The sequence below is a fragment of the Amblyraja radiata genome, chromosome 36 (assembly GCF_010909765.2).
Source record: "Amblyraja radiata isolate CabotCenter1 chromosome 36, sAmbRad1.1.pri, whole genome shotgun sequence".
In the NCBI taxonomy this organism is placed as follows: domain Eukaryota; kingdom Metazoa; phylum Chordata; class Chondrichthyes; order Rajiformes; family Rajidae; genus Amblyraja; species Amblyraja radiata.
This window is the reverse complement of record NC_045991.1, coordinates 15,108,563-15,123,505: the sequence shown is the minus strand read 5'-3', so window position 1 is coordinate 15,123,505 and position 14,943 is coordinate 15,108,563. Positions and strand designations below refer to the sequence as shown.

At 39.8% G+C, this 14,943-nt stretch overlaps 1 protein-coding gene across 1 annotated transcript in view; it reads right to left on the bottom strand.

The window, feature by feature from the left end:
* LOC116966251 (E3 ubiquitin-protein ligase TRIM69-like) overlaps positions 1-14,943 on the bottom strand; it is a 28,969-nt gene that overhangs the window by 8,005 nt on the left and 6,021 nt on the right. The window contains exon 2 of the mRNA XM_033012392.1: positions 7,956-8,189. Coding sequence (XP_032868283.1) covers positions 7,956-8,189 — 234 coding nt within the window. The remainder of the gene's footprint in view (positions 1-7,955; positions 8,190-14,943) is intronic.

The following is a 14,943-nucleotide window of genomic DNA, read 5'->3' as shown; positions in this document are numbered from 1 at the left end:
CACCAGGGCCTGATGGTCTGCATCCCAGGGTACTTAAGGAAGTGGCTCTAGAAATCATGGATGCATTGGTAATCATTTCCCAATGTTCTACACATTCAGGATCAAATTCTGTGGATTGGAGGGTCGCGAATGTTACCCCACATTTTAAGAAAGACGGGAGAGAGAAATCAGGGAATTATAGACCAGTTAGCCTGACATCAGTGGTGGGGAAGATGCTGGAGTCAATTATAACAGATGAAATAGCGGCACATTTGGATAGCAGTAACAGGATCGGTCTGATTCAGCATGGATTTACCAAGGGGAATTCATGCTTGACTAATCTGGAATTTTATGAGGGTGTAACTAGGAAAATGGACAAGGGAAAGCCAGTGGATGTAGTGTACCTGGACTTTCATAAAGCATTTGATAAGATCCCACATAGGAGATTAGTGGGCAAAATTACAGCACATGATATTGGGGGTAGGGTACTGACATGGATAGAAAATTGGTTGGCAGATAGGAAACAAAGAGGAGGGATTAACGGGTCCCTTTCAGAATGGCAGACAGTGACTAGTGGCGCACCGCAAAGCTCGGTGCTGGGACTGCAGCTATTTACAATATACATTAATGATTAAGATGAAGGGATTCAAAGTAACATGAGCAAATTTGCAGATGACGCAAAGCTGGGTGACAGTGTGAACTGTGAGGAGGATGCCATGAGGATGTAGAGGGACTTGGGACAGGTTGGGTGAGTGGGCAGATGCATGGCAGATGCAGTTTAATGTGGATAAATGTGAGGTTATCCACCTTGGTGACAAGAACAGGAAGGCAGATTGTCTGAATGGTGTCATTGGGGAAAGGGGAAGTACAAAGAGATCTGGGGGTCCTTGTTCATCAGTCACTGAAAGTAAGCACACAGGTCCAGCAGGCAGTGAAGTAAGCTAATGGCATGTTGGGCTTCAAAACTAGAGGAATTGAGTACAGGAGCAAAGAGGTCCTTCTGCAGTTGTACTAGACTGAAGTGAGAACAAACCTGGAGTATTGTGTGCAATTTTGGTCTCCAAATTTGAGGAAGGGCATTCTTGCTATTGAGGGAGTGCAGCTTAGGTTCACAAGGTTAATTCCCGGGATGGCGGGACTGTCATATATTGATAGAATGGAGCAGCTGGGCTTGTATAACAACATATAACAATTACAGCACGGAAACAGGCCATCTCGGCCCTACAAGTCCGTGCCGAACAACTTTATAGTCTGGAATTTAGGATGGAAGGGGATCTTATTGAAACATATAGGATTATTAAGGAATTTGACATGCTAGAGGCAGGAAACATGTTCCTGATGTTCAGGGAATCCAGAACCAGGGGCCACAGTTCAAGAATAAGGCATAGGCCATTTAGAGATGAGGAAAAACATTTCACCCCGAGTTGTGAATCTGTGGAATGATCTACCTCAGAAGGCAGTGGAGGCCAATTCTCTGGATGCTTTCAAGAGAGAGTTTGATAGAGCTCTTAATGATAGCGGAGTCAGGGGATATGTGGAGAAGGCAGGAATGGGGTACTGATTGTGGATGATCAGACATGATCATATTGAATGGCTCGAAGGGCCTACTCCTGCACCATTTGTCTTTTATTGTAACATGTCAGAGTTAATTCCCTCTGGATGAGGGAATTGAAGGCAATATCTCCAAGTTTGCGGATGACACTAAGCTGGGGGGCAGTGTTAGCTGTGAGGAGGATGCTAGGAGACTGCAAGGTGACTTGGATAGGCTGGGTGAGTGGGCAAATGTTTGGCAGATGCAGTATAATGTGGATAAATGTGAGGTTATCCATTTTGGTGGCAAAAACAGGAAAGCAGACTATTATCTAAATGGTGGCCGACTAGGAAAAGGGGAGATGCAGCGAGACCTGGGTGTCATGGTACACCAGTCATTGAAAGTGGGCATGCAGGTGCAGCAGGCAGTGAAGAAAGCGAATGGTATGTTAGCTTTCATAGCAAAAGGATTTGAGTATAGGAGCAGGGAGGTTCTACTGCAGTTGTACAGGGTCTTGGTGAGACCACACCTGGAGTATTGCGTACAGTTTTGGTCTCCAAATCTGAGGAAGGACATTATTGCCATAGAGGGAGTGCAGAGAAGGTTCACCAGACTGATTCCTGGGATGTCAGGACTGTCTTATGAAGAAAGACTGGATAGACTTGGTTTATACTCTCTAGAATTTAGGAGATTGAGAGGGGATCTAATAGAAACTTACAAAATTCTTAAGGGGTTGGACAGGCTAGATGCAGGAAGATTGCTCCCGATGTTGGGGAAGTCCAGGACAAGGGGTCACAGCTTAAGGATAAGGGGGAAATCCTTTAAAACCGAGATGAGAATAACCTTTTTCACACAGAGAGTAGTGAATCTCTGGAACTCCCTGCCACAGAGGGTAGTCGAGGCCAGTTCATTGGCTATATTTAAGAGGGAGTTAGATGTGGCCCTTGTGGCTAAGGGGATCAGAGGGTATGGAGAGAAGGCAGGTACGGGATACTGAGTTGGATGATCAGCCATGATCATATTGAATGGCGGTGCAGGCTCGAAGGGCCGAATGGCCTCTACTCCTGCACCTAATTTCTATGTTTCTATAATGTGATGGAACATTTTAAGATCAGCGGCAGATTTAAATGTGTGGGGGTTGGAAATATTGTCACTACTTATGGGGTGAAGAAAAATAAAACCTGAAATGTATGATGGCCTTTAATAAATTCTACAAGAATAACAGTAAAAAGAATGTGGAACTCACAGGGTGGCCTGAAGACAATATTGCAGATAAATTTAAGTTGAAATAGGATAAATACATGAAGTTTCCTGGAATTTGGGGCATTATTGTCGGATGTGGTGAGTAGTTCGACAGATGGAACATTGACCTAGTACTGAAATACTGGTAAATGCAGCATTTATTTCAGAAATTTAACCCACCATTTTGTTACTGTGCACTTTCACTTTGCCAACTGTAGTGTAACCCCTCACCTTCAGAAATATCACACCGTCCTTGTGGTCTATCTGTCCCTGTAATTTTGAGAGTTCCTCCTGAATGGAATTTAAATTCTCTTGAACCTCTTGAAGATTTTTCTCCATTGTTTTTACAATCTTCTCCTCTGCTTCCTGGACATCTCCGAGTAAGCGCTGCTCTTTCTCAGTGAGAATCTGGTGCAGTTCAGCAAACTGGGATGTGATCAGTGACTGAAGGTTGTGTGACTCTTCCTGTCAGATGAAAGGTGCAAATCAATATAAACCACGTCAAAGCAAAACTGGCAAATTCTATAGCAAAATTGGGAAAATCAAGACACATTCTGGACCACAAATGACTACATACTCTGTATAATACACTCATGTTGCCATATCTGAGTTACTGTGTGGAGATATGGGTTAACACCTACAAAACCAACCTACAGCCGTTATGCACATTACAAAAAACAGCAATAAGAATTATCAATAACGTTGGATATCTTGAACATACCAATTTATTATTCTTAAAGTCACATACACTGAAGTTCACTGATCTGGTTAAATTTAAGACTGCGCAAATCATGTACAAAGCAAGAAATAATTTACTTCCAAGAAATATACAAAAACTGTTTATGGAAAGACAGGGTGGGTATAATTTGAGAGGGGAACATAATTAAAAAAAACTTTTAAACAGAACAACTCTTAAAAGTATGTGCATAGCAATCAGTTTAAAAAGATGTACAAAAACACTTGTTTAAAGGGGTATTGGAATGAGGATAGGTGAGTGGGATATTTGTTATACTGATTGTATTGGGAAGGGTGATTATAGAGTGATGGGTTGTATATATGACTAAGATACTGTATAGTATATGCAGGTTTTTTATTTTATTTCTCTTTTTTGTATGGCTTTGTAAATATTTGATTAGTGTTCAAATGAAACTAATTTGGTGTACATATAGTGGATGGTGTACATATGGTGTACATATAGCAGCTACATTTGTATAAGATAATTACAAGCAGTTGGATAAGGGGTGGGAATTAATAAGCTTTGGCTTCTTCCTGCTGCTTTTCGGACACATATGATTTCATTTATTTATAGATATTGTTTATGACACTTTATAAATATTCTTGTTTTGTTATTTTGTATGCTGTTTCACATTTGCTTTTTATTCTTTTATTCTGTTCAAAATAAATAATAAAATTAAATTAAAAAAATATATATAATGTGTCACTCTGCCGTGTTTCCTCATGACATGGAATGTGACAATCAGCTAATCAATGTCGAGTTCTGGAGTGCAGAAATATGCCATTCGGCCCAACATGTCCATGCTGGGCTCTGTACGTATCTACACTAACCCCATTTACATGTATTTAATCCATAGCTTTCATTACCTTGGCAATTTAAGTACTCGTCTTGATAATTATGAAATATTATGTGAAAGTAACGCACAATCAAATAATTCCCATTTCCCCAGTATAATTCCCTGCAGCCTATTCCATTTCATGTGTCCATTAACCCTCAGTGGACAGAACCAGGTCATCAGAAGTAGCAGACACCAGCACCACTTAGAATGACAGACTTCATAGAGTCACACAGCAAGATTGATTAGTAGGACTGGGTGTTACAATCCCTAAGATTTTCACTACAATTGACATTCATGGGTATGACCACCAAGTGAATTTGGTAACAATCAGACACATCTTCAGTTGTGAACCTCAACGTCACTGGGTGTTTCGGCCTTTTATCACAAGACATCCTCAGTCGAGGCAGGCCCACCGCAGGGTGATCAGACCTGGGTGTGTGTCTTATTGCTGGTCTCTAGATGGTCACGTGGCAGCCCAGACAGCATCTATCCTCTTCAGCCACAGCCAGTGACTGCTCCGTTCGGCAGCACCAAGAAAGGGAGTTTGTGGAGTACCTCCGTCATGGATTCCTAAAGCATATTGTACTGGAGCCTGCTAGGGAGAAGGCAATTCTGGATTTAGTATTGTGTAATGAACTGGATTTGATAAGGGAACTCGAGGTAAAGGAGCCATTAGGAGATAATGACCATAATATGATAAGTTTTAATCTACAATTTGAGAATGAGAAGGGAATATCGGAAGTGTCAGTATTACAGTTGAACAAAGGGGACCATGGAGCCATGAGGGAGGAGCTGGCCAAAGTTGACTGGCAAGATACCCCAGCAGGGATGACAGTGGAACAACAATGGCAGGTATTTCTGGGAATAATACAGAAGGTGCAGGATCAGTTCATTCCAAAGAGGAAGAAAGATTCCAAGGGGAGTAAGGGGCGACCATGGCTGACAAGGGAAGACCAGGACAGTATAAACATAAAAGAGAAGTATAACGTAACAAAGATGAGCGGGAAGCCTGAGTGAGGATTGGGAAACTTTTAAAGGGCAACAAAAGATAACTAAAAAGGTAATACAGGGGGGGGGGGAGGGGGGGGGGGAAGATAAGGTACAAAGGTAAGCTAGCCAAGAACGCAGACTGTAACAGGTGAATTTATTATAGGGAACAAAGAAATGGCAGATGAGTTGAACAGGTACTTTGGATCTGTCTTCAAGTTCAAGTTCAAGTGAGTTTATTGTCATGTGTCCCTAATTCTTGCTTTGCTTAAGCACACAGAACACAGTAGGCATTTACTACAAAACAGATAAGTGTGTCCATACACCATAATGTACATATATACACACATGAATAAATAAACTGATAAAGTGCAAATAACAGAAAGTGGTTATTAATAATCAGAGTTTTGTCCGAGCCAGGTTTAATAGCCTGATGGCTGTGGGGAAGTAGCTATTCCTGAACCTGGTTGTTGCAGTCTTCAGGCTCCTGTACCTTCTACCTGAAGGAAGACACATACAATCTCCCTGATGTACTAGTGGCCAGAGGACCTAGGGTGACAGAGGAACTGAAGGAAATTCACATTGGGCAGGAAATGGTGTTGGGTAGACTGATGGGACTGAAGGCTGATAAATCACCAGGGCCTGATGGTCTGCATCCCAGGGTACTTAAGGAAGTGGCTCTAGAAATCATGGATGCATTGGTAATCATTTCCCAATGTTCTACACATTCAGGATCAAATTCTGTGGATTGGAGGGTCGCGAATGTTACCCCACATTTTAAGAAAGACGGGAGAGAGAAATCAGGGAATTATAGACCAGTTAGCCTGACATCAGTGGTGGGGAAGATGCTGGAGTCAATTATAACAGATGAAATAGCGGCACATTTGGATAGCAGTAACAGGATCGGTCTGATTCAGCATGGATTTACCAAGGGGAATTCATGCTTGACTAATCTGGAATTTTATGAGGGTGTAACTAGGAAAATGGACAAGGGAAAGCCAGTGGATGTAGTGTACCTGGACTTTCATAAAGCATTTGATAAGATCCCACATAGGAGATTAGTGGGCAAAATTACAGCACATGATATTGGGGGTAGGGTACTGACATGGATAGAAAATTGGTTGGCAGATAGGAAACAAAGAGGAGGGATTAACGGGTCCCTTTCAGAATGGCAGACAGTGACTAGTGGCGTACCGCAAAGCTCGGTGCTGGGACTGCAGCTATTTACAATATACATTAATGATTAAGATGAAGGGATTCAAAGTAACATGAGCAAATTTGCAGATGACGCAAAGCTGGGTGACAGTGTGAACTGTGAGGAGGATGCCATGAGGCTGCAGAGGGAATTGGGACAGGTTGGGTGAGTGGGCAGATGCATGGCAGATGCAGTTTAATGTGGATAAATGTGAGGTTATCCACCTTGGTGACAAGAACAGGAAGGCAGATTGTCTGAATGGTGTCATTGGGGAAAGGGGAAGTACAAAGAGATCTGGGGTCCTTGTTCATCAGTCACTGAAAGTAAGCACACAGGTCCAGCAGGCAGTGAAGTAAGCTAATGGCATGTTGGGCTTCAAAACTAGAGGAATTGAGTACAGGAGCAAAGAGGTCCTTCTGCAGTTGTACTAGACTGAAGTGAGACCAAACCTGGAGTATTGTGTGCAGTTTTGGTCTCCAAATTTGAGGAAGGGCATTCTTGCTATTGAGGGAGTGCAGCTTAGGTTCACAAGGTTAATTCCCGGGATGGCGGGACTGTCATATATTGATAGAATGGAGCAGCTGGGCTTGTATAATAACATATAACAATTACAGCACGGAAACAGGCCATCTCGGCCCTACAAGTCCATGCCGAACATCTTTATAGTCTGGAATTTAGGATGGAAGGGGATCTTATTGAAACATATAGGATTATTAAGGAATTTGACACGCTAGAGGCAGGAAACATGTTCCTGATGTTCAGGGAATCCAGAACCAGGGGCCACAGTTCAAGAATAAGGCATAGGCCATTTAGAGATGAGGAAAAACATTTCACCCCGAGTTGTGAATCTGTGGAATGATCTACCTCAGAAGGCAGTGGAGGCCAATTCTCTGGATGCTTTCACGAGAGAGTTTGATAGAGCTCTTAATGATAGCGGAGTCAGGGGATATGTGGAGAAGGCAGGAATGGGGTACTGATTGTGGATGATCAGACATGATCATATTGAATGGCTCGAAGGGCCTACTCCTGCACCATTTGTCTTTTATTGTAACATGTCAGAGATAATGTGATGGAACATTTTAAGATCAGCGGCAGATTTAAATGTATGGGGGTTGGAAATATTGTCACTACTTATGGGGAGAAGAAAAATAAAACCTGAAATGTATGATGGACTTTAATAAATTCTACAAGAATAACAGTAAAAAGAATGTGGAACTCACAGGGTGGCCTGAAGACAATATTGCAGATAAATTTAAGTTGAAGTAGGATAAATACATGAAGTTTCCTGGAATTTGGGGCATTATTGTCGGATGTGGTGAGTAGTTCGACAGATGGAACATTGACCTAGTACTGAAATACTGGTAAATGCAGCATTTATTTCAGAAATTTAACCCACCATTTTGTTACTGTGCACTTTCACTTTGCCAACTGTAGTGTAACCCCTCACCTTCAGAAATATCACACCGTCCTTGTGGTCTATCTGTCCCTGTAATTTTGAGAGTTCCTCCTGAATGGAATTTAAATTCTCTTGAATCTCTTGAAGATTTTTCTCCATTGTTTTTACAATCTTCTCCTCTTCTTCCCGGACATCTCTGAGTAAGCGCTGCTCTTTCTCAGTGAGAATCTGGTGCAGTTCAGCAAACTGGGATGTGATCAGTGACTGAAGGTTGTGTGACTCTTCCTGTCAGATGAAAGATGCAAATCAATATAAACCACGTCAAAGCAAAACTGGCAAAGTCTATAGCAAAATTGGGAAAATCAAGACACATTCTGGACCACAAATTATTACATACTCTGTATAATACACTCATATTGCCATATCTGAGTTACTGTGTGGAGATATGGGTTAACACCTACAAAACCAACCTACAGCCGTTATGCACATTACAAAAAACAGCAATAAGAATTATCAATAACGTTGGATATCTTGAACATACCAATTTATTATTCTTAAAGTCACATACACTGAAGTTCACTGATCTGGTTAAATTTAAGACTGCGCAAATCATGTACAAAGCAAGAAATAATTTACTTCCAAGAAATATACAAAAACTGTTTATGGAAAGACAGGGTGGGTATAATTTGAGAGGGGAACATAATTAAAAAAAACTCTTAAACAGAACATAGAAACATAGAAACATAGAAATTAGGTGCAGGAGTAGGCCATTCGGCCCTTCGAGCCTGCACCGCCATTCAATATGATCATGGCTGATCATCCAACTCAGTATCCCGTACCTGCCTTCTCTCCATACCCTCTGATCCCCTTAGCCACAAGGGCCACATCTAACTCCCTCTTAAATATAGCCAATGAACTGGCCTCGACTACCTTCTGTGGCAGAGAGTTCCAGAGATTCACCACTCTCTGTGTGAAAAAAGTTCTTCTCGAGAGAGGAGGAACAGGGGCGCTGGAGTCTGTGTGGACAATCTGCGGTCCGTGGACTACACACCTCTACCAACTCTACCAACTGTTGCAAATCATGCTTTTAATACAAGTATGGCATTACTGAACATTAGATCACTAGTAGGCAAGTCATTTTTAATCAATGATTTTATTATTAAGCACAATCTTGACTTTATCTTTTTAACAGAAACATGGTTAAGTGTAAATAATAGTGACACAGTTTTGATTGAATCAGCACCTCCCGGTTTTATTTTTATAAATGAAGCCAGAATACACAGAAAAGGAGGTGGGGTCGCCATTTTATATAAAGAGACTTTACAATGCAAGAAAATGTCCTGTGGAAATTTCAACTCCTTCGAATATGTCGCTGCTCAGCTGAGTTCTCCCCAGCAAACAATACTTTTAACTATTTACAGGCCACCAAAATATGATGCACAGTTTTTTGATGAGATTGCCAAATTACTGTCCATTGTATGCATTGATTTCGATTGTGTTGACTTAGTGGGTGATTTTAATATTCACATAGATAATGCAGAGGATGGAGGTACAAAAGAGCCCTGAACATTTTGGACAACTTTGGACTTAATCAGCACGTAACAGAGCCAACTCACAATAGGGGGCATATATTGGATCTGATTATTTCCAAGGGTCTCGACATTTCTGATGTTATGGTGACTGATGTTGTTCTTTCCGATCACCACTGTGTATTTTTTTAAACGACCATCTCTGCTAGCAGTATCAGAAGAGAACCAGAGGTGATCGAAAGGCGCTGTATCAATGAAAACACCGGCGCATTGTTTGCTCAGGCCTATAGACCACCAGCAACTCTGCCCTCGGCCTCTGTCGATGACCTTGTGGATGGTTTTAGCTTCAATGTTATGACTCTTATGGATGCTATTGCACCACTAAAGACCAAGGTTTTATCTGGAAGGAAAATGTCACCATGGAGAAATGCCACAGCAGTAAGATCCCAAAGAACAAAGTGTAGAGAGGCCGAACGTAGGTGGCGAAAAACCAAACTACAGGTCCACTACGACATCTACAAAGACAACCTCCGTATCTAGAATCAGGAATTGAAAGGGGCAAGGCAGTCCTTTTTCTCAGAGGTTATCAACAAAAATAATAATTCCCGCACCCTGTTTGCCATTGTCGATAGACTGACAAACTCCTCATCATCAGTCCCTCCTGAGCTCCTGTCCAGCAAGTCGTGCAATGACTTTGCAGATTTCTTCACCGATAAAATTCTGAAAATAAGACAAACAATGTCTAGCTCCACCTCAGGGAACATGGCTTTGTCACCTATGCCTCCAGATTCACTAATGAATCTACAACATTTTAAACTTTTAGATTGTGCATCTCTGACTGAAACTGTTCAACAGCTAAAGTCCACTACCTGCTGTCTTGATCTGCTGCCCACAAGCTTCTTTAAAAATATTTTTAACAGTGTTGCACCAGAAGTACTGAATATAGTAAACACTTCCCTTCAATCGGGGCATTTTCCCAAAGCCTTAAAAACAGCAGTGATCAAGCCCCTATTGAAGATGAAAAAGCTACTTTCTTAACTACTAAACCAGGTTCGCTTCTTAATAAACAGACACCACACAAACTGTTTGGTAGACCAGTTCAAAACTTTACTTATTATCGGCCGATGGAAGGGAGGGAGAACACCAGTCAAGTGACCATTACAGACACTTGATCGTCCTCCGTTCACCTCACTGAACAACAGAATTACATTGCCTTAAATAGTGTTTTTTTGTCCCCTTAGCACATTTCACAGACATTAGTCATGGTCAGAGGTTGGTCAGAGGTACATGAAAAGGTTTCCACAGAATGCATCACATCAAAGGCCTTTTGTTTACATAGTACAAGATAACATTGGCCATTTGGTTTACGACATTTTATCTTCACAGAGATCACCCTAGCTCTCGCTGCTTCCTCTCTGTCATTTGGTCCTTCATAAACATAGGCCATTTGGTTTATGGCATCTTACTTCAAAGATGTGACTAGCTGTTTCTTTCTCTGTCACTTCCTCACTTGGGAGACAATGTTATAGGATTTATTATCCCACACACCCGCAACCTGAGGCAAGCCTAATTTGAGACTAAATATAAGCTGTAAGCTAGCCCAGAAGCCAATTTAATATCTTCTTATATTTTAACTAAAATTCAGCTTCATCAAAGAAGCCTAATTTGGATGCCTCAGCTATGAGCAACTACAGGCCCATATCTAATTTAGCATTTTTGGCAAAGATTATTGAAAGGGTAGTTTACCAACAAATTTATTGCTTTATGACCCAAAACAATATTTTTAATGTTTTCCAGTCGGGATTTCGGCCACATCACAGCACCGAGACTGCACTCACTAAGGTCCTAAACGACATACATCTAAACAGTGATGCATCAAAAGCTTCAGTTTTGGTACTGCTAGATCTCAGTGCTGCTTTTGATACGGTGGACCACAACATACTGCTTGACAGACTGGAGAAGTGGGTGGGACTCTCTGGTTCTGTGCTGGACTGGTTCAAAACTTACTTGAAAGATCGGGATTATTTTGTTTCCCTTGGTAATTTTGAATCAGAACGTACAAAACTCACATGCGGGGTTCCTCAGGGCTCCATTCTTGGACCCATTTTGTTCAACATCTATATGCTCCCCCTAGCTCAGATCATAGAGCATTTTAACATATCCTACCACACTTATGCTGATGACACACAACTATATATCGCAGTGTCACCACATGACCATAGTCCCCTACACTCACTGAGCCAGTGTGTCAAACATATCAATGAGTGGATGAACCAGAACTTCCTCCAGCTCAATACAAATAAGACAGAAATTATTGTCTTTGGTCCCAAAAAATCAAGGCTAGAGGTGAGTGCTCAACTCGACTCAATTGCACTGAAAACCACAGACAAAGCCAGAAATCTTGGTGTAGTTATGGACTCGGATTTGAATTTTAACAGCCATATAAAGACCATTACCAGATCTGCCTATTACCATCTAAAAAATATTGCAAGAATCAAGGGATTTCTGTCCAAAGACGACACTGAAAAACTTGTTCATGCATATATTTTTAGTAGGTTAGATTATTGTAATGGCATATTTACAGGTCTCAATAAAAAATCAATTAAACAACTGCAGCTTATCCAAAATTCCGCTGCCAGAGTCTTGACCAACACCAAGAAAATGGACCACATTACACCTGTCCTTAAATCTTTGCACTGGCTCCCTGTGTGTAAGAGGATAGATTTTAAAATTCTGTTACTGACCTACAAGGCACTGAATGGCCTTGGTCCAAAATACATCTCTGACCTACTTGTTGTATATGAGGCGCCTAGACTCCTCAGGTCTTCAGGGACAGGTTTACTCTGTGTTCCCAGGGTCAGAACTAAAAAGGCTGAAGCAGCATTGGGTTTTTATGCTCCACACCTGTGGAACAAGCTCCCTGAACACCTGAGGTGTGCACAGACTGTAAGCGCATTTAAATCAGGCCTAAAAACACTGTTGTTTACTAGAGCTTTTCCATAACCCGACATGCAGGTAATCTTAACCGTCTAATTTTAACCCTTTTATGTGCTTTTTTAAATCGTTTTATTGTTTCATTGACGTTGTTTTATTATTCATACATTTGTCGTATTGCTTATTTTGCAATTTTTAATTATTGACTATTTTATTTTTTCTTTCCTGTAAAGCACCTTGAATTGCTGTTTGCACGAATGGTGCTATACAAATAAACGTGCCTTGCCTTGCCTTGCCTTGCCTTCTCATCTCGGTTTTAAAGGATTTCCCCCTTATCCTTAAGCTGTGACCCCTTGTCCTGGACTTCCCCAACATCGGGAGCAATCTTCCTGCATCTAGCCTGTCCAACCCCTTAAGAATTTTGTAAGTTTCTATAAGATCCCCTCTCAGTCTCCTAAATTCTAGAGAGTATAAACCAAGTCTATCCAGTCTTTCTTCATAAGACAGTCCTGACATCCCAGGAATCAGTCTGGTGAACCTTCTCTGCACTCCCTCTATGGCAATAATGTCCTTCCTCAGATTTGGAGACCAAAACTGTACGCAACAACTCTTAAAAGTATGTGCATAGCAATCAGTTTAAAAAGATGTACAAAAACACTTGTTTAAAGGGGTATTGGAATGAGGATAGGTGAGTGGGATATTTGTTATACTGATTGTATTGGGAAGGGTGATTATAGAGTGATGGGTTGTATATATGACTAAGATACTGTATAGTATATGCGGGTTTTTTATTTTATTTCTCTTTTTTGTATGGCTTTGTAAATATTTGATTAGTGTTCAAATGTAACTAATTTGGTGTACATATAGTGGATGGTGTACATATGGTGTACATATTGCAGCTAAATTTGTATAAGATAATTACAAGCAGTTGAATAAGGGGTGGGAATTAATAAGCTTTGGCTTCTTCCTGCTGCTTTTCGGACACATATGATTTCATTTATTTATAGATATTGTTTATGACACTTTATAAATATTCTTGTTTTGTTTTTTGTATGCTGTTTCACATTTGCTTTTTATTCTTTTATTCTGTTCGAAATAAATAATAAAATTAAATTAAAAAAATATATATAATGTGTCACTCTGCCGTGTTTCCTCATGACATGGAATGTGACAATCAGCTAATCAATGTCGAGTTCTGGAGTGCAGAAATATGCCATTCGGCCCAACATGTCCATGCTGGGCTCTGTACGTATCTACACTAATCCCATTTACATGTATTTAATCCATAGCTTTCATTACCATGGCAATTTATTTTTTTTATTTTTTTATAATATATTTTTTTATTAAAGGTAATCAATTACAATGCTTCAAACAACTTTATATCAAATTAATTCAATTTGCATTAAGTAAAACACTAGTAATACTTATCTACTATTTTTTTTAGAAATAATGATAGAGAAAGAATAGAACAGTTATAAATCAATAAGAGAGTGATTAAATAATAATTTGATTATATATAAGAAAGAAAAGAGAAACGAAAAAAAAAAAAAAAAAAAAAAATTGAGAAACCACAATATGTATTATTAATAACACTACTACAAGTGATAGTATCAATAAAGACATATATGTTAATTCCAATATAAAAATGAATTATTCTCACCAAATCCCGCAGGGTGCACGCCGAGCTGTGTTGCCAAGAACAGCTACTTCTCTAAATACTGTATATATGGAGACCATATCTGTTCAAAAGAATTATACTTGTCCAATAGGACAAATCTAATTCTTTCCAGATGTAACGTCTCCATCATCTCTGTTGCCCACATTTTGGTTGTGGGGGATAATGTTCCCTTCCAAAATTTCAATATGATTTTTTTCCCAATTATCAAACAGTAATCAAAAAAATTTCTTTGATTTACTGTAAGTGATAGATGTAAATCCGGAATTCCAAATATTATTAGCTTTGGGTTAGGGTCCAATTTAACTTTGATGACTTCAGAAATAACTTTAAAAATTTCTGTCCAGTAATAATTCAATTTAGGACATGTAACGAAACTATGTATTAAATTTGCCTCTGCTTTCTTGCACTTATCACAAATAGCGGAGAGATTCGGAAAAATACTATTTAATTTAGTTTTCGAATAATGTAACCTATATAATACTTTAAATTGTATCAGTATATGTCTGGCGTTTAATGAACACCGGTGTATTCGTTGTAGACTTTCTTCCCAGTTTTCTTTTGTTATAGCCAATCCCATTTCATTTTCCCATGCTTGACGATATACTTCCGTTATTGGATTCTCCTTATCCAAAATGATGTTATATATATAGGCTATTAATTTTTCTGTATTTGGATATAAATTAAACAGTTCGTCTAACAATCCTGCTTCTTTATTTTTATAATCTTGTGTATTGGATTTAATATAATCTCTAATTTGTAAATACCTAAACAAATGTTGTGGAGACAATCCATAAATATCTTGTAACTCCTGGAATAGAAGAAATTTTCCTTTTCTATAAAGGTGTTCTATCCTTGTAATTCCTAAATCATCCCATTGTTTAAACCCCCCATCTAATAT